Source organism: Talpa occidentalis, unplaced genomic scaffold (assembly GCF_014898055.3).
Source record: "Talpa occidentalis isolate TD23 unplaced genomic scaffold, MPIMG_talOcc4v2.1 talOcc4.4, whole genome shotgun sequence".
Taxonomy (NCBI): domain Eukaryota; kingdom Metazoa; phylum Chordata; class Mammalia; order Eulipotyphla; family Talpidae; genus Talpa; species Talpa occidentalis.
This window is the reverse complement of record NW_023604295.1, coordinates 44,128,549-44,153,932: the sequence shown is the minus strand read 5'-3', so window position 1 is coordinate 44,153,932 and position 25,384 is coordinate 44,128,549. Positions and strand designations below refer to the sequence as shown.

The window sequence follows — 25,384 nt, the reverse complement described above, 5'->3', positions numbered from 1 at the left end:
CTGGTTAATTGTGATTTTGTTATGTATTGATATTTTATAGCTCCCCTAGTAGTTTGGATCTCCTTATCATTGAATTATTGAGTTATAATGTTTAATATTTTGACCTGTTCAGCAAGGACACTTGAAAATTCACCAGCTATCTTTAAAGGCTTAATTTTTTGTTTTTGTTTTTGCTTTGTTTTTTCACAAACTATTTTGTGGATAAGTGGATGTTTACATTTTAATGTAAAAAATGAAAATAGGTATAAATAATATTTTATGTATAAAAATGCTTTCTTTCATTATTTGGTGCTTGTATCATGACTATATAACTTCTGATCTTCTATAATATTGTTGCCAAAGAAATGCCAAATTTGGAACAAGAATTTTTTGTCATGAGTAGAAAGAAGTCCTTAAGTTCTTGAAGACTCACTTGGACCTCTGATATACCTGATAGTAAAATCTTGCACTTTTACTTTTATAAAAGGGCAAGTGTGCATGACCTAATGAGTTTTATGATGGAAGAGAAGCAGCAGTTGCAAACTTATGATGGAGGAAACTAAGTTAATCAGATGTTAATCATTTACATAGGGTCACAGAACTAAGCGCACAAACTTTTAAACTCTAAGGTGGGCTCTTTGCATTAGAGTAGAAACTAATGGAGATAACTAAGATTATAGTGAGGGAATCTGTCTGTTTTTGGTAAAATCAAGGAAAGTCAACTTCTCATAATGAGCACAGGCCAGCTATTTTCAAATCTTGGTGTATATTATCTGGAGGTGGTTCTGAAATACAGTCCCTGATTTGCCATGGTTTGAGTTACAGTTTTTTGGCCTTATGGTAGTGGAAAACAATACATTCAATAGTGAGTGGACTTCAGTGTTTTTTTGGTAAGTGTCAGTTGTAATACTCCATCACAGTTATACAGAAGAAGTTTAATATTTTCTTTGAGTTTATAATTGTTCGCTGTTAAAGCAATACTGTGGTGAACCTTTTATGGATGTAATTAAAAAAATACTTTGGGAGTAAGATTAAGGTTTGAATGAGGTTTTTCCTAGGATATATTCACCTTTTTCTTTTTTATTAAATAAACAAAAACATTAAAAAAGAAATCTACCATCCACAAGAGACCCTCTCCACACTTGTTCCCTTTTCGTTCCCATCTCAAAACCTCAATTCTGTTGTAAATGAGCAATGATTTTTATTTTGTTTTATTCACTTTATTTCCTTGTCTTCCACATACAGGTGAGATCATTGAATTTTGAATTGTTATCTTTAGGGATAGTGGTACCAGACTCTTCTTATGATGTGGGAAGCAGCAGGGAGCCTCAGCTGTGAGTCAGCCATTCCATCTCCTCAAGGGTAAATAACTGCTACTCAACACACTGTTTTCACTTTCAGCACAGTATACAATAGTTACATGGACTGCTTAACACTTTGTTATAAAATAGGTTTTGTGTTAGATGATTTTGCCCACCTGTAGGTGAGTGTAAGTATTCTAAGCACATTTGAGAGAGGTTGGACTATGCTATGGTGTTCAGTAGGTTAGGTTTATTAAATGCATTTTTGACTTAGGATAGTTTCAACTTGAGAAGAGTTTATTGGGACATACTACCATTATAAGGTGGGGGAGATATGACTGCATTTTGATTAATGTTTGCTGTGATCACGCAAAGATATACTCTTTACTTTCAATATTTGCTAGATTTTTTTTTTGGTCTGTATTTGAAATGCATTTATACCTGGCCTTTTTCCAAAAGGATTTGAAACAGCATTCCAAGAAAAGGCAAATGCAATAATGTTACCAAAAATATGAACAGGAAGGAGAGAAAGGCAGGATCAAAGAAAGCTGAAGGAAGTGTTAACACACTGCTTGTTGTTGAGTATAAAATTTGACTTTTGAGCTTCCCAGAAGTTAAGGATAGAAGAAGTGAAACAAGTTTCACATTGCTTTTTCACTAAATTAAACCAATTACCTAGAAGAGACTTCTTCCTGATGAATTCTGGTTGAAAATGTATACTTGAAGTCCTGTGAAATGCCACAGTGAACAAAATCAAAATTGTTTTGCACACATATATTGTATTTGTGCCTTGGATCCTCAATATAGGCTTTCATTTTGGGACTTTTTTTTATGGTTAATAGAGAATTTTCCCCCTAGGTAATAACAGGTATCTGTTTTAAAGCTTGAAAATCCATTTGAGACCAGTGCCTGGATATGTGGGAGAACCTTTACTAGATTTTCTAATTTCATAATTTATATAAAGTGAATGTGCTATTCCATGGGTAGCACATTGTTGTTTATTAAATGTGGTCATTTTCACAGTGGAATCAATTTGGAGAAACATTGTTCCATTCCTGTTAGGCTACATCTGGAATCTCAGAGTCCTGATTTGTCCAGGCTCTACAGAGGCCAGATTTGTATTATGAGAGTCCATGTCAAAGATGTGCTTCTACCTAAGGTTAGCTACCCTCTCCCTAAAAAAGATAATTGCTTAGCCTATATTTCAAAAAGTTTACTAAGTAGCTGTAAATTAGATTAGCTGTTAGATTTCCAAGAGATTCAAGAAAGTGTGGTTGGGCCTTTTCTTATTTTAACAGACTTTTTGTTCACTTTAAAAGTTAGCTATCACGGAGCATGTGGTAAAAGAACAAATTATTTCTAAAATAGCTACTACTCAGACCAAATTGAACACTTACCCTTACCTCAAATTATATGTCAAGAATTCCATTCTTTGTCTTTTGTCAATACACTGCTCCTTGTATCTTTTCTACTTTATTATCTCCTGGAGATAAGGGTTTTAGGCAGAAAAGGGTTCTTTCTGCCCCAAAATGATGATTTTAGGTTTTCATTGTTTTTAGTAACATCCTAGTGAAAGGTTAATGAAAGAACCCTTTACTGCTAAGGGTCATGAATGAATTTGTGTATAAGGCAATGTTAGCTGAGAATTTAATCTTCTACTATTTTTTTAAAAGATTTATTTATGCATACAAGAATTGGGGTATAGGCCAGAGGTGTGGCGGGTGAGAGGATTCACCAGAGACAGAGTGGGAAACAGAATAGGCGGATTGACTGAAATACACTGCTGAGGGGAACAGTGGTTGAGTCAGGAGAGGTTTGCTGTGCCATGTGGATAGCTCCCTGGCCAGCCGGGGATGGAACTCATGCTGCAGTGGCTGTGGATCTCTTCATAGTTTGCGTCTTAACCCCTTGCACCACCAGGGAGGCCCTAATCTTCTGGTATGTACTCATTAGGATTAGAGATGTCTGATCATCTTCAACAGTGCTCTGGGGCTGCTACTGTTACTTCTGCATTGGCAGTGCCTGTATATATTAGATAGTCTCAGCACAATTGGAGGTTGTAGAAAACTCAAGGACAGAAGTTTAGTTCTCAGCAAGATTCGGAAACCAGTACTGTGGTTTCGCAAGTTGTTCTTGATGTTTCCTTGGCAACAAACAGAATTTTCAGCTTGACCTCACCCACGGTTCACATTTGCCCTTTTCTGCTACATCCCACAGCAGAGCAGTGCAAGCATCACCCAGCAGAAAGCATATTCAGGCTCCTCTGACAGTAGGAAACAGGGCTCATACATTTCTCACTTGCTTCTGGCAGTCCCTCCCCACCTCTGTCTTGGTCGCTGGCCTACTTTCTACCATGCTTTTCTTCAAGGCTGCCTTCAAAGACCTTGCCTAAAAATGAACTAACAATGTTTTGCTCTTGCACTTTGAATCCCTCTAGGGACTAGGTCTAATGATGAGAATGCTTGTTTTAGTGTCTTTCGTGACCCAGTGCTAGGTCCTCCTTCCTACACTGTTCATCCTTATGGCAGCCTGAGAGGTGGAGGCACATGAAACAAAGACTCAGGTTCAAACCTGAGATTCAGGTTTAAATGATTCAGAGTTAGTGTTTGTTTTTTTCCATGCCATAGGGCCTCTCAGAAAACTGAATTCTCTCTCTCTCTCTCTCTCTGTCTCTGTCTCTGTCTCTATCTGTGTGTGTGAGTGTGTGGTTGTATCAATCACTAGGCTTATAGCTGCAGTGAGGTCAGATGAGCTGATGTGGGAGGGGAAGCAGCACTGTCTATGCTGTGCATGTCATCCTCACAGAAAACTTTTTGAAGGATTTATATTTTATGGACAAATCACTTCATGCCTAAAGAGGTAAAGAAACTTGACTACAGTCACATGTGATGGCACCAGGATTTCAATCCAAATCAGTCTTACTCAGAACTCATATTCTTTACCACCATTTGCTATGATGTGTAGGCAACACGGAAATTAATGTTAGAGTGTATATGTTGGAATAGGTATACAAGTTATTTGTTTTTTTTAATAAAAGAAATGAGGTCAGTGCTAATTCCTGCCGTGTAGATGTCCTAGACTAAATAATATGGCTTCCTAAAATTCCTACATCTGTAAGGGTGATGTAAGACAGATGACTACAAGAGCTATGATGAAATTTTAGTCTATCTTAGATTTTAGAGCAAGGAGGTTATACAGTTTAATCTTTGTAGTAAAGCTAACTCATGAGTTAAATAATTCTTGCTATAGAATGTTAAAGCTTTGTTATTCATATGTTGCAAACATTTGTTTTTTCTAGCCGAAGGCCAGAATGGATTGGTTCTTTGTTAAGAAGTAACTCCATGGAAATTCCACTGTAAGTGGCTCACATAGCTGAAAGCATTAAACAAAAATTAGAGGGCAGCTGTATCAAACAGTGATTGTGTTGGGAGGCAGATTCCTGTCTCTCTCTTCCGGTGACATTGTGACCTCGGCCAGTGATGTGATCTTTCTGCCTCAGTGGGTATATAATAGTACCTTTGGCAAAAAATCATGAGGATTACATGAGTCAGTAAATATAAAGCACATTGAACAGAGCCTAAAAATAGTATTAAGCATCATTTTCCATCAGATTTCTTGTTGATGTTAAAGGTTTTAAGAATCTTTTAAATTGTGAATGCATCCGAATATAATATATCATTAACTAAAGCTTTTCAGAAACTGCCAGTTAAGTGAGGGTCCTGTTGAAATGTCTAGCAGGCAGGTTGCCCTGCCCTGGAAAGCGATGTGTGCAGACTTCTGGGCAGGGCACTGGGGATGTATCAGCCAGCAGGGAATTAAGGGATTCACATTTGCCAAGTGCCTACTGTATATCAGGTGTTTTATGTACAGAATATTATTTGTGCTTAATAGAATCCATTAAGGTGGGTAAACAGGATTAAGTTGTCTTGTGTCATGCAGCCTAGAAGTTGTAGACTGCTCTCTTAATACCCCATGGCCTCCCCACTGCTGGAATGCTGATGAATGGGGAAGGTGCCCCTGGGAACCTGGCATTCTCCAGTGTGGCATGAACACGCTGACCCCATCATTCTTCTCTTTGAACATTCTAATCAGATCTGTTGGGTAGTCTTGGATGGCAGCCACCTGAGTGGCTCCCATTATGTAAGGACCCCCAGGAGCATGTACACAGGTGTGGTTTTTGTGCCTTGATAGGAAGTGAGAAGTGGGGTAAGGCAATGCTGGGATGTGTGAACTTCAACACAGTCTTAAAAAGCCCAAATGCAGCATGACTTTAAAAAGACTAGTCTGAAATGAAATGCACCGTCCCGAAAAAATCCCCATGTGAGCCAGGGAAGTGCCTAATTCACATGGGAACTCTAACTAACCAGCAAGTTTGAATCAGAGAAGCAAATTTTACAAAACTGAAAAATAGTCTAAGTTAGAATAACCAGAGATGCTGACATACCAGAGATGCCAGGCAGGTCTAAATTAGAAATTGGCTGAGGGAGAAGAAAAAAAAGTAATGAGGCATCTAATGAATTCTAGTGAGAATTCTATAAATTCATCGACATAATAAACCAGCGATATGAAAGGAGACTTGGTGGTAAATACGTGCCCACCAAGTAAGAGGGTGGCTCATCTCTGCTCATAGAAATGGGTGGGAGGTGAGGGTCAGAGCCAGCAATCCAAAGGGAACAGGATGCCTACTTTACCCTCAATACTAGGTGAATCCTTTCCCTACTCCTTACAGTCTTTCTCCCCCATCCTTTGCCCTTCTGGCCCCTCTTCTTGCTCTGGATCCTAGATTGAATTCCACTCGCCCCTTGGATTAGGGCCCTTGATAGAAAGGGACTCTTGGCTTCACTGCTGGTTTCTGGAGGACAGAGCTGTTTCTGGCTTTGGTTTGAAGGTGGTCTTCCCATAGATTCCCCTTGGCATGATACTCTCATCTCATTTGTGTCTCTGCCTTTGGTCTAAAACCTCAAAATCCTGATTCTGCTGTGTTTACATTTCCACCATCCATGTGGTCTGTCACTTGAAGCTGGATAAAGTAACATGGATATTTAGAATTGAGACTGCCAAAAGAGGAAGAGACCCGGGAGATCAGCCATTCCAACAGCCTCACTTGGCTTTGTGCTTGTGTCTGGCAAAGCAGCAGCCCTGCAGGTGGGAAGGGAAGGTAGACCAAAGCACAGCAAATATATTTTCCCTCCTAAGGCAGGGACAAAACCACCACAGGCTATTTTGGAAGGATAAGAAAAGCCATAATACTACTGTAATCATTGGCTCTCATTGGATTTCACTTCATCTGTTGTCATCTTTGAGATGTGCGAGCCCTCTTCCTGCCAAGACCATCAGTACCAGCCAGCAGAGCACACTGGACAGAGGTACAGCCACAGGGGATGAACCAGTCCCAGGCCTGGTAGGGGTGGGGGTGGGGGCACATTCAAGTGAGTTGTTGTATGTGCTGCTTTGCTGTTTATTCACCAAAATCCTTGCAAGTGGGGGAGCATGATAGTCTCTCACTGCCTCTTGTCCCACCCTCACAGATAACCCAGCCTGTCAGCTCTTCCCCGACACCTGTACTAAATGATACTCACCATGGCCAGCCTTGTCACTGCCTTCTGGAAGTGACATGCAGTGTATGGAATTGTTTCAATTCAGACAAATGCAAAAGCTGTGGGTTTTCTTGGGTAATCCTGCCATTGTGGTTCTCCTGTTCGGATGACAGCAAGTATCTGCTCAATGCTACATTTTCACATGTTTCTTCCCAGCGCCTACGAATACTTTCCTGCCATGCTGTGGGCTCAGCATCATTTTCAGGCCCTGGGAAGCTCATTTTCCATTGTAGCACTATGAAAAACACCCATGTTTTATCATATGAAAACTACGGACAGCTCTGGGCATCGTTTTTACTTTGGGGAAATTCCTGTAAATGGTGAGTCCTAAACCTTAGATTCCTTGTCGCACCAAGGCACAACTTGCCTCCCATCAAGTTGTGGCTGATGCCCTGCTATGATCAATCATTACCATCTTGGCAGAGTCTGGTGTTGCTTTTAGTGTCTTTGCTGTCAGTAGGGGCTTTAAAATGGTCTTCAAGACTTACCCCACTTATCAGTGGTCTTTTCCAGTAAGTTTTGCTAGTTAACACACTAGATGTGGATATGCTTTTAGAAAAAAAATATGCCTCTTTAAAAAGGGACAAATTTAGTCCCTGGGATAAGCTTGATGGGGATGGGGGCGGAGAGACTGATTTGATTCCTTTTCTGTCCCTGTGTGCACTGGGTGTGCTCAAGCATCCATGGCTTCATGAGACCTGCCTGAGGGCTTGGTCTCTACTGGCCTTGGCAGAGTGGAGGTTCTTCAGGAGTTGAGGTTCATTTCACATAGGCCAATAGGCCTAGTAGTTGACCTTCTTTATCATTTTTTATCCTTTCCAAATGTATCTGTAAAGTTCTGAGAGTTAAATACTAGCTCTAAGATTATAACTCTCACCGTGTACATTTGAAGTCCTCTTGATGTCCATTCTCTTGGAGCAGGCCGGCCCTGCCCAGGGCCACCAGAGCAGCTGTTTCTGCGGGGTCAGTGCTGCAGTGAAGCCAGTGAAGTCTTTTTCTCTAGCTCCTTCATTTTCACTCACTAAATTCAATTTGATTTTATTTCATGAAACCAAATGTAACCTTGCATGTGATGGGTGAAGTGACAGAAACTGCTGAGAAAGACACTGTGTTCCTACCACTTTTTCTTTCCTTTTGTGGGATGGTGGGGGTGGTGGTAGGGTTCACATGAAGGTACATGCATGGACTTAGGAGAGAGGCCTGCTTTAATCTCATTTGTTAATTACCAGCTGTGTGGCTTTAAGCCACCTCTCTGTGCCTGTTTCTAAGGTAGCCAGGAGGGTTAATGGATGTCTGGTGCTTATCCTGGTGTCTGGGACATGGTGTCCAGTGAATAGTAGCCGTTGTTATTAGCTCTCCAGGTCAGATCAGTTCACCTCCCACCTCTAGTTCTTTTAATGATCTGTGTTTTGTGTTTCTAACTTTTCCTTAGCATAGAATAGCTTGGCTCACCTGTTTTAAAACATCTTCCCCTCAGCTCTAGATCTTTTCTGGCTCTATCCTCAATCCCTGTCCCCTTCATTCCTGGTTCTTGTGCATCTCTTCATTCCTCAGCCTCCTGTACTCTGACACTTGCTCCACAGACCAACAAGCCAGCTCTTGCCAAGCTCGCCTGTATACTCCCAACTGGTTGCCATAGAGACTAAGTGTTGTCCTCCTAACTCTGGAGGCCTCTGCCCTTGAGGCTCCCTCCTAATGACTAACCAAAGGCTGAGTGCACTACTCTCCGGGTCCCCATCCCAAGTTGCAAATCAGACCAGGACACATTACCAGTGAAAGTGTTTAATAGTTAAATTATTTAAATAGACTTTTCAATTTCCATGGGAAATCATAATTGTATCCGTTTTTGCAAGAGCAGGAATAAAAAGAGTGCACACCCCTTAGAGGGAATGAAGAGCTAGCACTGCACATTGTCACCAGTCACTGCAGGGTGGGAAGGATAGGCCCCCTATGAGGCCGGGAGGCCATGACCAACAAGGGTAACATGGGGGGAACTCAACACACACACACACACACACACACACACACACACACACACACACACACACACACACACACACACACACACACACACAGATACTCCGGTTGGAAGAAAAACAAAAACCCAGCACCACTGGCGGGCAATATGGAGAGGCAAGGGGCGTGAGAACACCACATGGAAAAAGCCAGCCCTTCACATACAATGCAAAGGGCTGATGCAGAACTTAAAGGATGGAGCAGCAAAAAGTGCAGACAGACCCAGGCTGGCAGTTTTAGGTCCATAGCTTTGCCTTTCAGAGCCGTGTTCAAACTGGGTGGGAGGTGCTAGTGTCCAGTGAGCTGGGCATCAAGGTAACATTTCAGCAGCTGGCATACAGCTGCTACCTCACCTCCTTCAAACTTGTGTTGGAGGTGAGAATAATTCTGCCCTGAGAAGCAATGAGAAGATCTAGGCACATTCCCCAAGGATTCTGTTTGAGTATATCTGTGAGAGTCTTACCATTTTCCAAGGCCTCCCTTTTAGGGTATAAAAAATAGATAGTTCATATTTTACTGCTCTCTCCCTCCAAAACAAAATCACACACACACAAAAATTCTGCTAGCTTTGCACTGGGGACTCCGACACTGGGCTTCGTCCTTTCCTCTGGTTTGCACTGGAGGGCAAGGCCAGACCCTTCCCTAAACCTGAGGAGTCCACATTACATCCCCCTCCCCCCAAGTCAGGAATCCTCTCCGAGAGCGCCACCTGTGCCTCTGCTAAATGGAAAAGCCAGGTAAGCTTCCTTCCACCTTTCCCGGCTGAGGGTCTGGTCACCTGAGCTCTCAAGATTGCATGGGCTGGGCTGACATCTCAGGGAGTGAACAGAGGCCATGAAGTCTTCTGAAGCTGAGGTCACTTTCCTGGGTTCTAGCTCACCCTGAGATGGGAAAGCCACTTTTTGTTTTCTCCTTATTCCGTTTATATTTTCCTCAGGGGAACTGGGGTGTGTGTGAGAGATGGGGGTAATGTGTTCATCCATCTTCCTACTTAAGAATCTGAACATATGGTACCCCAAAAAGACATGCTCACTGCTCTGGTTAGACCAGAGGAAGCCAAAAACTGCCAAATCTGAAGTGAGGGAAACAGGCATCCTGTAGGAGACCAGTTCCACAGTGTGAACACGCGCATCTACACCAGCACATACGCAGACATACGCACAGTACAAGTGAGCACAAACACCCTGCTGTGCACAGCTGTTTTCTAATATAGAGAATTTACAAAATATAGAATTTGGTATATTTGTTAGATCTCCAAGGTTTTTCAATAATACAAAATAAAAAATACAAAAAAGACAACTTGGGGTCCCCACCCTCCCTCCCCAGTGACATCCTCGTTTGCTTGTGGGTCTCTTACACGCATACATCTAGCATATTCTAAAGAAGGGCACAGAAAACTTGTTTTGTTTTATTTAATAAATATTTTCTTTTTCTCAGAACCACCACTCCTTGCTTCAAGTCCTCTCGCCTCCCCCTCATAATTCTGTTCCCCTCAAAGGGGCATTGTCTGTGTGTGTAGGTGTATCACGGTGAAGGCCACAGTCCCTCTGAAGCCAGCACTCCTGCCCAAAGCTCCTTCCATGGAGCAGGGGCTGCAGCCTCTGAAGTTTAAAGGCTCACATAGAAAAGCAGACCCTCACATATTTGGGTCCCCTGGCCAGAGTCACACCGGCCTACACACCCGAGGCTGAGGCCTCTCCCTGAGCCCTGACATTGAGCAGAGCTGCCTTACACCCATAAACACTCCAGCAGCTCCTTTCCACCCACACAGCAGCACCCATTAGAGAACTCAAGATTCAGATCGAGTCTAACTGAGTCTTCTACAGAGGGAAACATCTTTGGTCAGCTTGGTGCTCGCAGGACGCTGGCACCCCAGGGCCCGGGATGGAGGCTGCCACCCACCTTCAAAAGCAGCTGCTGCTTCTGGAGTCAAAGTGGGAAATCTCACCGGCATGGCCATGTGGGCTGGAGTGCAGGCTTCCACCTGCCCACCCGGCACACAAAGAAGCCGTTTCCATTTCTCTGGAGGCCAGGCTGCCTGGCATTGTTGACTGGCAGCTGCTAACTGAGTGGGGGCCCTCCGTTGAGGAAGTAGGTCATCATCTCGCCTTTGCCCTTGACTTTGACCACACCCCGGCACTCCAGCTGGTAGGTATTGGCAGCCAGCACTTGGTACATGTCCGTGGTGACCTAAGGAGGAAAAAGAGGTGAGAGGAAAGGCCATTGATGACCTGAGCTATGAGTCTGGTGACAGGCAGAGCTGCCCGACACAGAAGGATGGGTGGCACACTTCTGTGGGGTTCCAGACTAACTACTGCTTGTTCATGGAAGTGCCCCTTAGGAATGAGGATGGCAGCACCTCCATGCCAGTCAGTGTGGTGAGCACCTCATCTGTGCTATTTCAGGGCTACTCCTAGGAAGTGCCATGTCCACATGAGGGCAGAAGCTGAGAGAAGAGCAGAGGGGCTTGCAGAGCAATCAAACCCTGAGCTGTCAGTATCCACTCATGTTATCAGTGTGACCAGTCTCATTCCCTGACAGATCAGAAGTATTTTTGGAAACTGATTTTTCAATACCATATAATTTGGGAACCACTCCTAGTCTCATTTAATCTTTCTATGAGGTGGGGTCTGTTCTTCAGGCTCAGAAAACCTAAGTCTGAGGTTACATAGCTAATAAATGGCAGAGCTGGGATTCCGTTCTAGATCTTATTACCTCTTCCTGCTTTAATTTTCGGAAAAGGAGAAGTCACAGGTGCTACAGTCATTACAAGGTACAATGGCGGGGTAAAGAAGGAGAACGTGGGGAAAAGGCCTCCCAGGGTGACCCGTCAGCCATGTCTGAGTACAAACAGCACCCCCTATCTCCTTCTAGCCTACCCACAACACAACTACTGAGTGTCCTGGCCCCACCTGGCAGTCATTGAGGAAGGGGACCAGGAATGGCCAGGGGTGTTCTGGGAAGTGACCCTGCTAAGTGTATTCTGTACATGATAAAAGCCCTGTGCAAGGTGAGGAGCTGGGTTGTCAGCTGTTGCTGACCGAGTCCCTCACACCGTCTGTAGGTGGGTTTAGAAGCTCTGCAAACACATGCCTTTTCCCCCATCTTCCTCCAAGACCCCCAGTCCCCATCTTTCTGTCTCTTCTCCCCTTGGCACAGGGCTGGAAGAGAGAAAGCCATTTGGTTAGGCCCCTCAGATCAGCCAGGGTGGTGGTGCAGCTTTGCAAGGACCTGAGGTATGACATGCAAGAGTACAGTCTAGGCCTCTCTGTTCAGAGACTGGTGTAGGGAGAATCAAGGCAGCTCTGAGACGAACAGAAAAGCAGCTGAATAGTTGCGGGCCTGAGAATCACAAGCCAGCTTGCAAAGGATGAAGAAGAGAGACAGCTCCTGGGCCTCTGGTCAGGCCCCATGTTGTCTGGTTCTGAACCATGCCAGAGACATTTGGCAAGACCCTGCTCCCTGTGATTGATTGTGTCCTGTCTGTGTGCCTGGAGTGGGGGAGATGCTGAGGTTCCCCATCAGCATTCATCTTTTGGCTGGAGTGGTTGCCCTCCCTTGTCATTCCCAAACTCCTAAGCCCCCAGTTCCTTCTGTAGCCAGCAGAGGGCTTTGTACAGGCCTGAAGATCTGTCCAAGGTACTGAGAGCCTGAATCATAACCCATTCTCTAAACTTTCCAGATTAGCACTGATTACCCCATCACCCTCAAATTTGGTGGCAGAAATTTTGACCAGGAGCTATGGGTGGTTTTCCCCCTATATCACTTAGTATCAAACAGAGGCCCCTGGCATGTGTGAGGTGGGTGATGGCCACTCCTGCACTCACCTGGATACGATCGGGCACACCAGTGCTGTCCATGCGGCTGGCCACATTCACTGTATTGCCCCAGATGTCGTACTGAGGCTTGCGAGCCCCTATCACCCCAGCCACCACGGGGCCAATATTGAGTCCTGCAGGGGATAGAAGTGAGCATGCTCATCAATGCTTGTCCTGCTTGCCCTTGCTATCGTTCCTGAGGTTGTGCTTAACCCAGCAGCTCTCATTTCTCTGCTTCCATCAAATACTAACTCAGAGAATCCACTACTCCTGTGGATGTTTTTATTTTTCCTCCTTTCCTGTCACTACCCAGCTCTTTCAAGTCTATCACCAGGATCGCCCTCTTCAAGGTTACCAGTGATCTGTTGCATCTCCAATTCCTTAATGGCCTCTTCTGATGGCATTTACGTTTTCACCAACAATTCAGATTCAACATAGCAGAATTGCAGTTTTCCTATCCTGTTTCTTTCAGGGACCCACCATTCTCATTCTTAGAACCTAGTTCCTAACCCACCTCACTGCCCTGACCTCTCCTCTCTCCAAGTCCTCTTCCTTTCCAGCCTCTGCCCTTGGGCAGGGATGCCACAGAGACAATCTGAGAGGCATGAACACAAGGGCTCTCTATCTTGATCCTCGCCCCTCTGCCCTAATATGCCCACCTTCCCAATTTTGCCCAAAGCAACACTGAGCAACCTGCCTCTGGCTTTTGTTGTAGTGGTTGTGCATCTGAAGTGTCCACTTTCCTCTCCAGGTGAAGTCCTTCCCTGATACATCTGACTCAATTGAATTCTCTAGACCTGACCCGTCTCTCCAAGTCCCCGGATGCTTCCTCCTATTACATAAACTCTCTTGCTCACACTGTTCCTTGTGAAGCCTCGTTGCTGCTTAACTGTTCCTTGGATGTGAGCGGCAGCAGTACAAACACAGCAGAAGCTCCTGAACTGGTCTCTTGGGTCACTCAGTCAGAAATTTCACCAGTCTCCAAAACTCTTCCCTCCACGGTCCTCCTCTTTGGTCCTATCAAGCCATATGGAGCTTTTTACCCCACATGCTAGTCCCAAGCTGGCTGTCCAGTCACTCACCAAAATCCAACTCCACGATGAAGATGTTCCTGAGTCTGTAGGAGTCCACACAAGGCTCCACACTGCCTGCCCAACCACTTATCTATCTCTTCATAGACCACCCCCACCCCTAAATCCCCAGGCCTGGCCTAGCAAAAGAGTGAAGGCAGCTTACAAAAACGTAACAGGAAAAATAAAAATCAATGTAGGTGAAAAAGATGGTGTAAAAGGAAAGCAAGAATGACATCACATGAAACCAAGAGTGAAGTTAGCATATATTCTAGGCTGCCCATTCCTGAAAACAGACCCCCAACGGGCTGGTCTAGGCTCACCAGCGGTCCACGCAAAATGAAAAACCAGTCCAGTCCCAGTTTCAGCCTGGGCCGCAGGCTGAAAGAAGCCAGCTTGTTCAGGGAAAGCCCAATTCCTGACACTCAGGCTGGAACAAAATGTCTCCCGAGGACATTAATGATCATAATATTGATTTTTAGTAATCCAATATTTTGGTTTAATGTGCTAATTTTGAGAATTGAAACACCAGTATTTTTGTTGGTGAATTATGGTTCTTTTTTTTTTTTAAATTTGAAATCTGAATCATTTATAGCTTGAGACCTACCCAGGGAGTTGATAATGCATTAAAATCTTGAATAGAACAAAGATCTGCTCTTTCAGAAAGCTTTCTTCACCTCCACAATCCTCAGGAGGGGGAAGAGCAACACTCACAAAGTTTCTACTGGAAACGCAACTCTCACTCTGTGGGCCTGGACCACCTCCATCATACACGCTAATGCCAGAACAAACTGCAGAAACACCTTGAACTTTATGGGGCAACGAATTCAACATTGTAATTTGAAAATCATTTGTAGACACGGGAGGGTGTCTAGCCCTCTGCACATTTGCAAATTTATAAAAACTGTACATGGGTTTCATCATGTTATACTTTCAACTGTTCTGTAGAGTTAAAACTTGTTCAAATTGAAAGTTGGGATAGTGCAACTACAGAATTAAAAACAAAAAAGGGAAAAATATAGATAGGTTTTTGGTTCAAAGGTTTTCTTAATGAGTAGAGTACAGCCAGATGATTTTGAAGCTGACCCATGGCCTCTGCCATACTCTGTTCTGCAGCAGCCCACCTTGGGTCACTACAGCATCTTCAAAGTCATCCAGACACGGCCCAGGCATTCGATAAAGGAAGATACATGCGCTCAGCTTATCACTTTTGTGAAGATTAAAAAGGGTTTCACAGCACCTAGATTTTGTGTACACACACACACACACCCCCAAACCCAAGAGAGAAGTCACTTGAAACTCAATAATAACCTCACCAAACCCATTTTGTATTTTAAGATTATTCTATTTTTTAAAAAAAAGTTGAAATCATTGTTGTCAATTTTTATAGAATATATGTCCAGGATTTTTATAAATTTGCAAATATAATGACTTGTATCATGTTTAAATATATTGGTTTTAAAACATCTATTTCATTTTACCACTTTTTATTTTTACTGAACCAATTTGGAACACTTTTAAATAAAACGCTGCTGCTGAGTTAGTGTTACTTGAAATAAATGGGACTGTCTACTCGGGAGGCAGCTACCGCAAGGCCCTATGCCCTGGCCCACAGCATTTCCCATGCAGCCTTTTGGGCAGGTGCAGCCTGTTCCAACCAGAACTTCCCAACGAGTGGGCAAGGTGGGAAACCAGAGGAGAGCATCCTGTCTGTGTTGCCATGCAGGCCAAAGCACAGAGGAGGCACCTACAGACCTTGGCCGGTTCTGCTCTGAGTTCTGGGTACCCACCCCCAGCCCCGGGGGCAGGAACACCTATAGCATCAACCTGTGCTTGGACGGGGCCCAGGTGCAAGCCCCTACCAGCCCTTGGTGCTCCCCAGGGCCCGACTCACCAATCTTCATCTGGAAGTTGTTGAAGGAGTGCTCGTTGATGTACTTCATTTGGTCCATCAGCTTCATGGCAAAGTCGGCCAGAGCTTTGATGTGGGTCTTGCCCACCTTGTCATAGGTGGAGTCGTTGAGGCCTGAGGCAGCCATGTAGGTGCTGCCAATGGTCTTGATCTTTTCCAGCTGCCTAAACCGATCCTCGCTGATGATCTGGAGAAGAAGCCAAACCTGGTCACCCCTAAGTCCGGGGCACCCAGGTCAACAGGGCAGTGTGATGGGGTGTCCCCAGATGTCTACCCACTTAACACAGGAAGACCATCTCCACCATCAACTCCGTGTGAAGCCTCAGTGCTCCCCGACAGAGCTAGGTCTCTTCCGGTGCCCACTAGCGTATAGTGACTGTTATGTCCACCCCACAGCAAGAGCCCCTGGGGGCAGGTCACCTGTTCCTTCTGAGTCTTTGGCCCCCAATAGAGCCTGGTGGCCATCTTCCCCTTTGCTGGCTCAAGTTCCCATCCCACCCAGGGAAAATTCCTCATCTTTGTCCAGTGGGACACCTTTCTATCTCCAGGACCTGCTGGAAGCCTGCCACACCATTGTAGCCAACGCCAGCCACCCCACTACCTGGGAGTCTCATGGACTGTTCAAACACTGCCAGCCCATCATCCCTCTCCACCCTCCACCCTGTGCTCCACATATTCCCACCAGGGCTGCCCCCTCACACTCTACCCAGTGAGCTCCCAGGATCCAGACTTCCCCATTGAGCACCATGTCTCTAGCCCCTGGCACAGTAGGTGCTCGACAAGGGTTTGATAAACAAACGAGGAAAAATGTCTTTGTTTTTGCCTCTACTTGCTGTTCAGCACCTTGCGTCTTTGTCCTGCCTCCTCCCTTCTTCCGGGAGCTACTTCTTCCTTGACTGTCCCAATGTCCTGGGCACTGACACGGGGCTGTCCCAGCCTAGGGGCCTGTCCTACCCTCTGTGGCACAAGAGGAATGATGGGGGGTGGGGGCGGTTGGTGAGTGAGCCGACAGGCAGCTTGGTCTGAAACCGCAGCTTCACCACTTACTAGCAGTGACCTTAGGCATGTAGTTTATGACTGTTTCCTTATCTGCAGCAAGATGAGGTGTAGGGGAGGAAATGTAGTCAGGAGGCCCAGAACAGTGGCTGGGTCACACATAGGGCCCCGGCATCAGCATTTGTATCTGAAAGTGAGGTCCTTCACGACCTTCCCATTTGGGGGTCCAGCCGCACCTCGTCAAAGTCGGCGATGATCTCGTTGAGCAGCCGCAGGCACTCCACGCCCTCGTTGTTGGCCTCCAGCTCCACATAGAACTCAGAGAAGTTGGCGATGGAGGCGAACATGACGGCCACGCACTCGCACGACTGATAGTAAAGCTCGTCGTTGCGCCGCTCACGGGCCAGGAAGTGGGCCGCCACGTCCTTGGGCAGGATGTTGTGCAGCAGCCGCCGGTTGTAGGCCTGCAGCTCCTCCATCTCCTCCTTCTCCTCCGTGGCCTGGCACAGAGCACCCAGTGAGAAAGGGACAAGCGACAAGCTACTTAGAAAAAGACAACACAAACTGCCCAAGTACCCATGTGTGCCCAAGGCCTCAGGGAGTACCGTCTCATGCCAGGTTTCCTATGAAGAACATATCTGACTTGCCATCAGAAAAGGGATTTGTAAGTGTCTAACTCTCCCCTCCCTGCCTTTTGGAAAGTGATGCATATGAGGGTTACTTTCTCGAAGGAGGGAAAACAGGCCCCAGAGGAGAGACTGACTAGTATTAAATTAAGTGAAAGGGATCATCCAAACAGTACCCCCAAAATGGCCTGCCAGCTACTGACATGCTCTTCAACTTTCCATTTTTCTCTTTAGATCCGGAAATGTAAGAGGAAAAGCAGTTTGATAAATACCACTTTAACAGACTGACCTCACAAGGAAATGGCCAGAAGCCCTGCCCAGTATCCCAGGTTCCCATGAGAGCAGGGAGCTCCAGGGCCAGATGCAGTCAGGTGGGGCCAGGGGGTGCAGGTGTCCCTGATGCCAATGGGACATCATCCTTGACTTTCTCCCCTGGTTTGAGTCCTGGGTCTGAACAATTGGTCAAGAGGCCAATCGCAGCCCACAGGCGAAACACAGAAGTGGTCACGTATCAAAGTGTGGCAAGGGGCCATCTGACCAGAGTGTTGATGGGATGCAGGGGTTACAAGGCTGAGGGTGATGACTTCCTCCCCCTTGATGCCAAACAGAGTGGCCCCTCTAGCTGGGAGTGGCTGTGTTGGCAGGCAGGCTCATTAGGGCCATTTAAAAGATCTAGCTGGCCGGCTTGGGTTTTTTTCTCTAACTAAATGTGAACATCCATTTCATCCATTTGGTTGCAACTAGAATCTCCCAAAGGGCCAGGACTACTTCCCGGGGCCTGGCTCTCCTGGCGGGTGGGCTTTTTGGAAGCTGGCAGGGTCCCTCTGCTCAGCCTGTGTGGGCATAGTCTACCCTGTGCACTCTGGGGCTTGGGGAAAACACAACACGGGAGTAAAGTGCAGTCACAAAAAGAGTGGTAGCGGCAGGTTTGTGCTTCCCTTGCTTCCAGCCCTTGAGGCCTCTGTGACACACAGCGGCAGCCATCTTGGGAGGGGCTTCCTGCGCTGCATGGAGGAGGTGGGGAGTGTATGAGTAGAGAAATAGAAGGACACTGGCTCCAGATCCCTGCAGCCTGGTCAGCTTTTAGGAGAGAGCTGGGACCTCCTGGAAGTTTCCCCAAAGGAGTGGGGCACAGGAGAGCAGTAGGAGGCTGACGGCAGCTCTCAGAGAAGATATGGCCTCATACTGAAGAACTAGCTCCCTCCCAGCTTAGGCGGGCATTCTGCATAGAAAACATGCAGACATCAGTGGGGATCTCAGCTGAATTTCATCTACACACCCAAAGCAGGGGCAACCAGATGCCCCCATCTACACTAGCATCCAAACAAATCCAGGGCCTCCTGCCTCTGGAGGCTTTAGCCTCAACAGAATTGAAACTGGTGCTGGAGGTGGTCTACGCACATTGCGGATGAGCCTGAGAAGTGGTGTAGAGATAGGGCCAGCCAGGGAAGGCAGAGAGGGCTGGCTAAGGGGCCCTGCAAGGCCCCTGGCTGCAGTAACAGGTCTGAGGTTGCCCACCTGGAACATCAGGCTTTCTAAATATGTGCCCTTGGGCGCCCTCTCCTGGACATTCTGAGGCAGCCCAGGGCTTCTGCCAGCACCCAGAGACCCTCTGTATCCTGTTCTCCAGGGGGACAAGATCAGGCTTCAGAGCACAGTGCCAGGAAGACCTCCTGACTCCCAGCTCCCCACGGCCCCCTCCCACCCCACCAAGCTAGGCCTGTTCATGCCTCCCTCTGTCCTTGCCTCTGGAGGTGCACAGTAGTGCTCAGGCAGGATTTGACCTGAGGGCACATCTCCTGGGTCCACCGAAGCCCAAGCACTGTCGAGGCGCGTTCATCTGGGGAAAGTGCCTGCGTTTTGGCTCTTAGCCCCAGGGAACAGGGAGCAGACCTCCTGGGATACAGGGCATGGGTTGAGGCCTGAGCCTGACATCTGGTCAGTACAGGACTAAGGCCATGTCCAGTCCAGGAGAAGCACTTTCTCATGCTCAATGCCCGAGGCCTGAGACACCCGCTTCAGCGCCAGGGTCACCCACCTGCAGTTTCCAGAGGAAGTCGAGGCGGGCGGTGGACTCCACTTGCTGGGCATGCAGGTACAGGGCCAGCACGAACACCGAGATGATGATGGGTGTCACCACCTTCAGCGCCACCTTGGTCGCATGCTCGGGACTGCAAGAGGGCAGTAGATGCCCTGGTACCTTGTGGAACCTCTCAAACTCCCTCAGTCCTTTTAACTTCCTCGTGCTACCGCTCCCCCTCCTCCTCACCCTTCTGCTCAAACTTTGCCTGAGAAAAGGCATTCTCTTCCAGGAAGCCTTCCCAGCTGGCAGCCCCCTCTCAGCCTCTGCTCACACCTGCAGCTCAGCCGCCATTACTCCTCTGCTGAGGCCTTATTCCTCCATCACTGGGGGGTTCTCCTCTGGTCACCTCAAGGGATGAAGTCAGCCCTTCTACAAGGCAGTATAGACATCCCAGGTCTTTGTCCCTGGACAAGTCAGGGGCTGTGGGTGCAGTAGCAGGGAGCCGGGCAGGCTGTACTGACCGTCTCTGGGCAACCTTGGGCAAGTCTCAACCTCTCTGAGCCTTAGTTTCATTATCTGTAAAATGGGATAACAATACCCACGTGTCAAGAGTATGGTAAAAGTCAAAGAGACTGTATATAAGATGTTTACCAAAGTACTTGACAAAGGGTAGCACTCCAATAGTGGGTGGCCACTATTGTCTAATTATAAATCTGATAACATTATTAACAAATGCCCTAATGTCAGCAGCTATTGCAAATCCTGCTTTCTGTGCCAGCAGTGAGCCCAAGCCTTGAACGCTGCAGGCTTCCTGCTTAGAAGTAGCCCCTACAATCTTTGCAGGCCTCGTCTCTGCCCCACCCCTCGAGGAGCAGGGGCAACTGTTTCCTGTTCTCCCTTGCCTGCGTCTCATGCATGCTCTGGGGAAGAACTTGAGGCTAAGTGCTTTCAGATGAGGCTTGTGGAATGACCTGCAGGTCTTGATGACTCTGGTTGCTGAGTCTGTAGCTCATGGAGCCGCGGGGATCACAAAAGGAAAGAAGGCATCTACCCAAAGAGGAATCTTTGGTACCCAGGAAGGGTACCTCGCCCTCTCAGGCTGCCTCCTTCACCGCCCACCTTGCCACAAAGGCCCCCTCCCACCTGGGCACTGCTGCCTTCTCTGCTCAGCCCTGGGCTGTTGGCCTCTGGCTGCTCAGTGCCAAGGGCAGGGAACTTGGAGAAAGAGCATTAACTCACCACTGGGAGGTCCCGTTGTTGTTGAAGTCTCTGTGAACAAAAGTTGGGGAAGGTGTTCAGGGCCGCTCTTCTGCATATTTATAGCCTCCATGCCTGCTCTGCAGTCACCCCCATGCCCTGCTCTCCTCCCTCCTCCCTACTCTCCCATCGGCTCTGCTCTGCCTCCCCCACACCCTGCTCCGCACCCCTGCACAACGCAGCTCTGCTGCCCTCACTCCTGTTTCCCCCTGGCCCCCCACCCCCAGCACCCTCTGTGTCTGGGTCCCTTGCTACTGCACCCATGGTCCCTAGCTGAGAAAGGACATCCACAGGAGGGGCAGAAGCCCAGCCCCAACTGGCATCTTATCTCCATGACCTCAAATCACCCAGCCCTTACCTGGGACCCTTGGGCACCCCCTGTATGCCCACCTGGGCAGCGCCTGCCCACCTCTCCTGCCCCAGCCCCTGCTGGCATGGGAAGAGGAGCAGTGCACCTCACTATCCGGCATGGTAGCCACGAAACACATGTGGCGACTGAGCCTCAAAGTGTGGCTACAGCGGGTTAAAATGTCCTGGAAGTAAAATATATACCATTATACAGAATGAGTGTGGGAAAGTGTAAACTATTTCATTGTAACTGACATTAAAATATTTTGGATATGTTGGTTAAATGAAAATGTCATTAAAATAATTGTAGGTTGGCCTTTTCAAAATAGCTACTTGAATGTTTTAAATGACATATGTGGGCTGAATTATTTACCTATTGGATGGTGCTCCCCTACAGCCGGCTCAGGGTCTCCCAGCCCAGAAATGCCCTCGATCCTCTGCTGCTACTTCAGCAGGAGGAGAGGAGAGGTGGGCTGGGGTTACAGTGGACAAGAAAGCTCCCCGCTTTAGCCCTGATCCATGGCTGGCAAAGGCCTGGCCCTCCTGGCCCTCCTGGCCCTTCTCCCCATCCTGCACTGCTCCTGATGCCACAGCCTCCCTGACATCCGCCCACAGCCCCGCTCAGTTGCCGAGAGGGTCCTCTGGGAAGCTGACTTAGAGCCTTCTATTCTCAGCTGACACTCCCTTCACAAAAAGTAACATTTCTGATACTCCGACACTGCCTGTGTCATCCGCCTGTACCTCCACTGTCCAGCTCAGTGCCTACGAGACAGCAGGACCTCAAATGATTGTGCATGAATTGGTAGATGGTGGATTCCTTCCTCGCCGCGGAGGAAGCAGTTAGCTGCACTTTCTCAGGGACACCTACTAGAACACACTTTTCTGCCTTTTCTGGTGTGTGTGTGTGTGTGTGTGTGTGTGCATGCGTATCTAGGGGGGTGGTGAAAGGGAAAACCGGTACTGCACATTAGGTAATTTATATACATTTTACTCCTGTAAAATGGGCATGACTATTATTTTACTGTGAAAAAAACGAGGTTCAGGAAAATGACCAAATGTGTGTCTGGGGCTCAATTTGACCCAAAACCACACAAAGCCACCTCCTCCTTTGGACATCTGACATCTGTCACTAGAGGACCAGGCTGATGTCCTAGTCACCTAGCCTGGCACACAACCCCAGGCCCACCACCTCCTGGGTGTGAGACGCAACTACTCACCATCACAGCCAAAGCCTCTGGGCAGTGCATGATTCCCCTCGCCCCGCCCCCCCAACCTTCCTTGGCAATCCTGCCCACTTTGCTGGGTTGCTAAGAGGATGAGAAGGGATTATGTATGTCTGAATGCCTAGGCCAAGGCCAAGCCCGAGTCTTGAATAACCGAGGCTGTTTCCACTGCTTCCACAGACACTGTGACTCAGCTCTGTTGAGCCTCGATGCTTGGGGTCTGAGTGCCACAGGCAGTTAAGTTCAGTGGAAACAGCTCATCAGTGGCCTGCACAAGTGAGGAAAAACACACTGAGGCCCGAGGTCAGGAGTGAGTGGGAAAGTGGAGGTGGATCCGGGCTGCCCTCCGCTGGGGAAGGGAAGAAGGAAAAGAAATAAGACACTCTGGCCCCTGCCTAGATGGTCAGAGCTGGGCAGCCACAGACACTCCTCGCAAGTCCCCCGCAGCCCAGGACCCCAGCCTCCTGCTCTGTCGCCTGTCTGCTGTGCCCCAGCACTAGCCGGGGGCATGAGGAAGGTGCCACGTACATGGCGTTGGCGGTGACCAGCAGGTCAGCATTGTCAAAGAGAGTGACCACGGGCACCTCGACGACGAGAACGTAGATGAGCTCGATGGCCAGCATGAGCACCAGCTTCCCGATGCAGCTGATCTGCAGGAACACGGAGCAGGCCAGCAGGCTGAGCAGCACGCTGTAGGTGAAGTACTGTGGAGAGAGGGCCGGACGTCAGTGCCGTGGACCTGCCCTCTGCCGCCCCACCCTCCCCGAGCACTCCCACAGCCTGAGCTGGTCTCCTGTGACGCCTCCTCTGGAGACGCTTCTGCTGATGCAAACTTGTGATGACGGGTGCTTAGGAATCAGGAGGTCCAGACCCAGGCTGGCTAGTACCGGTAGTGGGGCCCCCAGGTGCAGATTAAGGGAGACGGGCGCTCCCCCCAGACCCCCATTCACCATGCACTATGTGATCTGGGCCATGGACTCAGCCTCAGCATTCCCATCTGCGAACCGGCCTATCTCGTGCTCGCTGTGACAATACCAAGAGATTCAGTCATTTGGCACAGTGCCTGGTCTCCTCAATAACTGCGGGGAGCACAGGCTCCAGCCCCTGATTGGCAAGTTTAAACCTAAAGCTCTGGGGCCTGCCTGATGGTGCAGCGGGTTGAGAGCAGCACTGTGAAGCTGTCCGCAGCCTCTGCAGCACGGGTTTGATTCCAGGCTGGCTGGGGAGATACCCACATGGCGCAGCAGACCTCTCCTGTCACGTCTGCTGCTCCCCTCAGCAGTGCTTTTGGTCCATCTGCCTGTTCTGCTCCCTGCTCTGTCTCTGGTGAATCCTCTCACCCTCCTGCCTCTGGCCTGTACCCCAGCTATTGTATAAAAAAAATAAAATAAAATAAAATAAATCTAAAGCTCTGAAAACTGCTTTCAAAAGTGATGTGGTGGCAACACCTGAACGGACCTTTATCTGGTGGCAAAACCTGACCCATCTGATGTGATGCTAATTATCTTTATCCTGCTTCCTATGATTCTTTATACGTTTTGCTGGAGAAATATGACTGTTTTAGTACCAGGTGCTGCCCAGAAGCCACTGGGTACATAAAGTAACCTTGAATCTGAAAAATTGCTAAGTTCAGAGTACATGTGTCCCAGAAGTTTCCAGGGACTGTGGCCCTGTATGACTTGCTTTAGGGAAGCCCCTTCCATCTGAGTCTCAGTTTCCTTCTCCAACTAGTGAGGGGAAAAGCAGGGACCTCACAGACCCATTCTGTTCTGCTGCCCCCCAGCACTGATCCTAGACATGCCAGCATCTGCTATTTTGTTCTTTTTTTTAAATTCAGCGTCATTATTTGAGTCAAGCATTGGGACTCTTACTATTCATTGCCTCTGCCTCAAACTGGAGGCTACATGGCAGTGGGGTAGCTCCTAGTGAAGCTTCTGCCTGGGCCCCTGAAGGCCGAGAGGGACCGCAGAGGGCGTGGTGACGGGAAGGAGGCGAGAACAAACTCAAGTCACCACCAGGAATGGACAGAGGAGGGAGCGGGCAGGGCACACCCAGACAATCCCGTCCAGAGCCCCAGCTACCAGCCCTCAGGGACAAGAAAGGTGCTCCTAGAGCCAACAGATTCGCATTCAGACCCTGAGCCCAGTAAACCAGGAAGCCAAGGCTTAATCCTGAGGTCCCCCTAGGGCCGTGGGGTCTGAGAGGAGTTATTGGATAAAAACAACACATGTGAGGTGGGGTCAGCTGGCCTGGGCTCAGGGCTAGTGAGGGTTGCAGGTGCGGACCTACCAGCTCCCACAGAAGAGAGGCTGAAGCAGGCCTTGCTGCTGCTCTTCTCTCCCCCATTCCTAGTTTCTCCCTTGGAGCAACCACCAGAGGCAAGTGTGATCCCAAAACTGCCTATTTCTCGGCAAACAGCTTTCTGGAAGCAGCTCCTGTGGGCTCTGGGCCAGATGTGAAAGGGAACAGAGGTGGTGGGGGGTGGGGGTGGGAGGGGTTGGGGAGCATGGAGCCAGGGAGGGGGAGAGCTTGGCCTGGGCCCTGGGACAGGTGGAGGGGGAGTGCTCATCTAGGTGAGCACCCAGGAACCCCTACTCTTTGCTGAGCTTCCCTTGCCCATGTGCTGCCCGGAGGAGCCAGGCACCTACCCTGGGAAGGGAGGGCGGCAGCACGGGGCTGCACTGTGGTTCCCATCCCTCATGGTGAGTCATGCACCTTTTTCGGGACTAGATGAATGCTTGGCCTCTCCCCACAAAAGGATTAAACCTGCCACCATCTCCCAGGTTTCACGTGAGCCTTGGCAAGGAGCTGGGGTGGGAGAATCAGGGAGCCTGGACCTGAGGCTCACTGGCACACGGCTCCCTGAGAAAACACAGCGAGGTGTATGAAGCCCGTACATACTACAGGCGCTTAATGCATGCATTCTTTTTAAACCTAATAACCGTAGGTACATGATTTCTTTTGGAGTGATGAAAATGTTCTAGAATTAAATTATAAGGATGGCTGCACACATTTGTAAATACACCACAAACTACTGAATTAGATGCTTTGAATGGGTGGGTTTCATGGTAGTACTGGCTTGGGATTGACTTCCCTTTGCTTCCCTGCAGCAATCCACCCCCCAGCATGAGGGGGGAGTTCAGGCAGCTTCTCTGGGGGCAGAGTGGGGGCTGCTACTGAAGCTGAGGACCCAGACAAGAGTTCTGCCCTCAAGCTAA

General features: G+C 48.1%; 1 protein-coding gene across 1 annotated transcript in view; it reads right to left on the bottom strand.

The window, feature by feature from the left end:
* Positions 1–10,279: 10,279 nt before the first annotated feature.
* The window catches only part of ADCY5 (adenylate cyclase 5), a 139,371-nt gene continuing 124,266 nt past the window's right edge, over positions 10,280–25,384 (bottom strand). The window contains exons 15-21 of the mRNA XM_037525432.2: positions 22,695–22,870; positions 20,578–20,607; positions 19,354–19,486; positions 16,926–17,189; positions 15,676–15,880; positions 12,721–12,845; positions 10,280–11,083 (exon numbers count right to left, since the gene is read on the bottom strand). Coding sequence (XP_037381329.1) covers positions 10,955–11,083; positions 12,721–12,845; positions 15,676–15,880; positions 16,926–17,189; positions 19,354–19,486; positions 20,578–20,607; positions 22,695–22,870 — 1,062 coding nt within the window. The 3' untranslated portion in view covers positions 10,280–10,954. The remainder of the gene's footprint in view (positions 11,084–12,720; positions 12,846–15,675; positions 15,881–16,925; positions 17,190–19,353; positions 19,487–20,577; positions 20,608–22,694; positions 22,871–25,384) is intronic.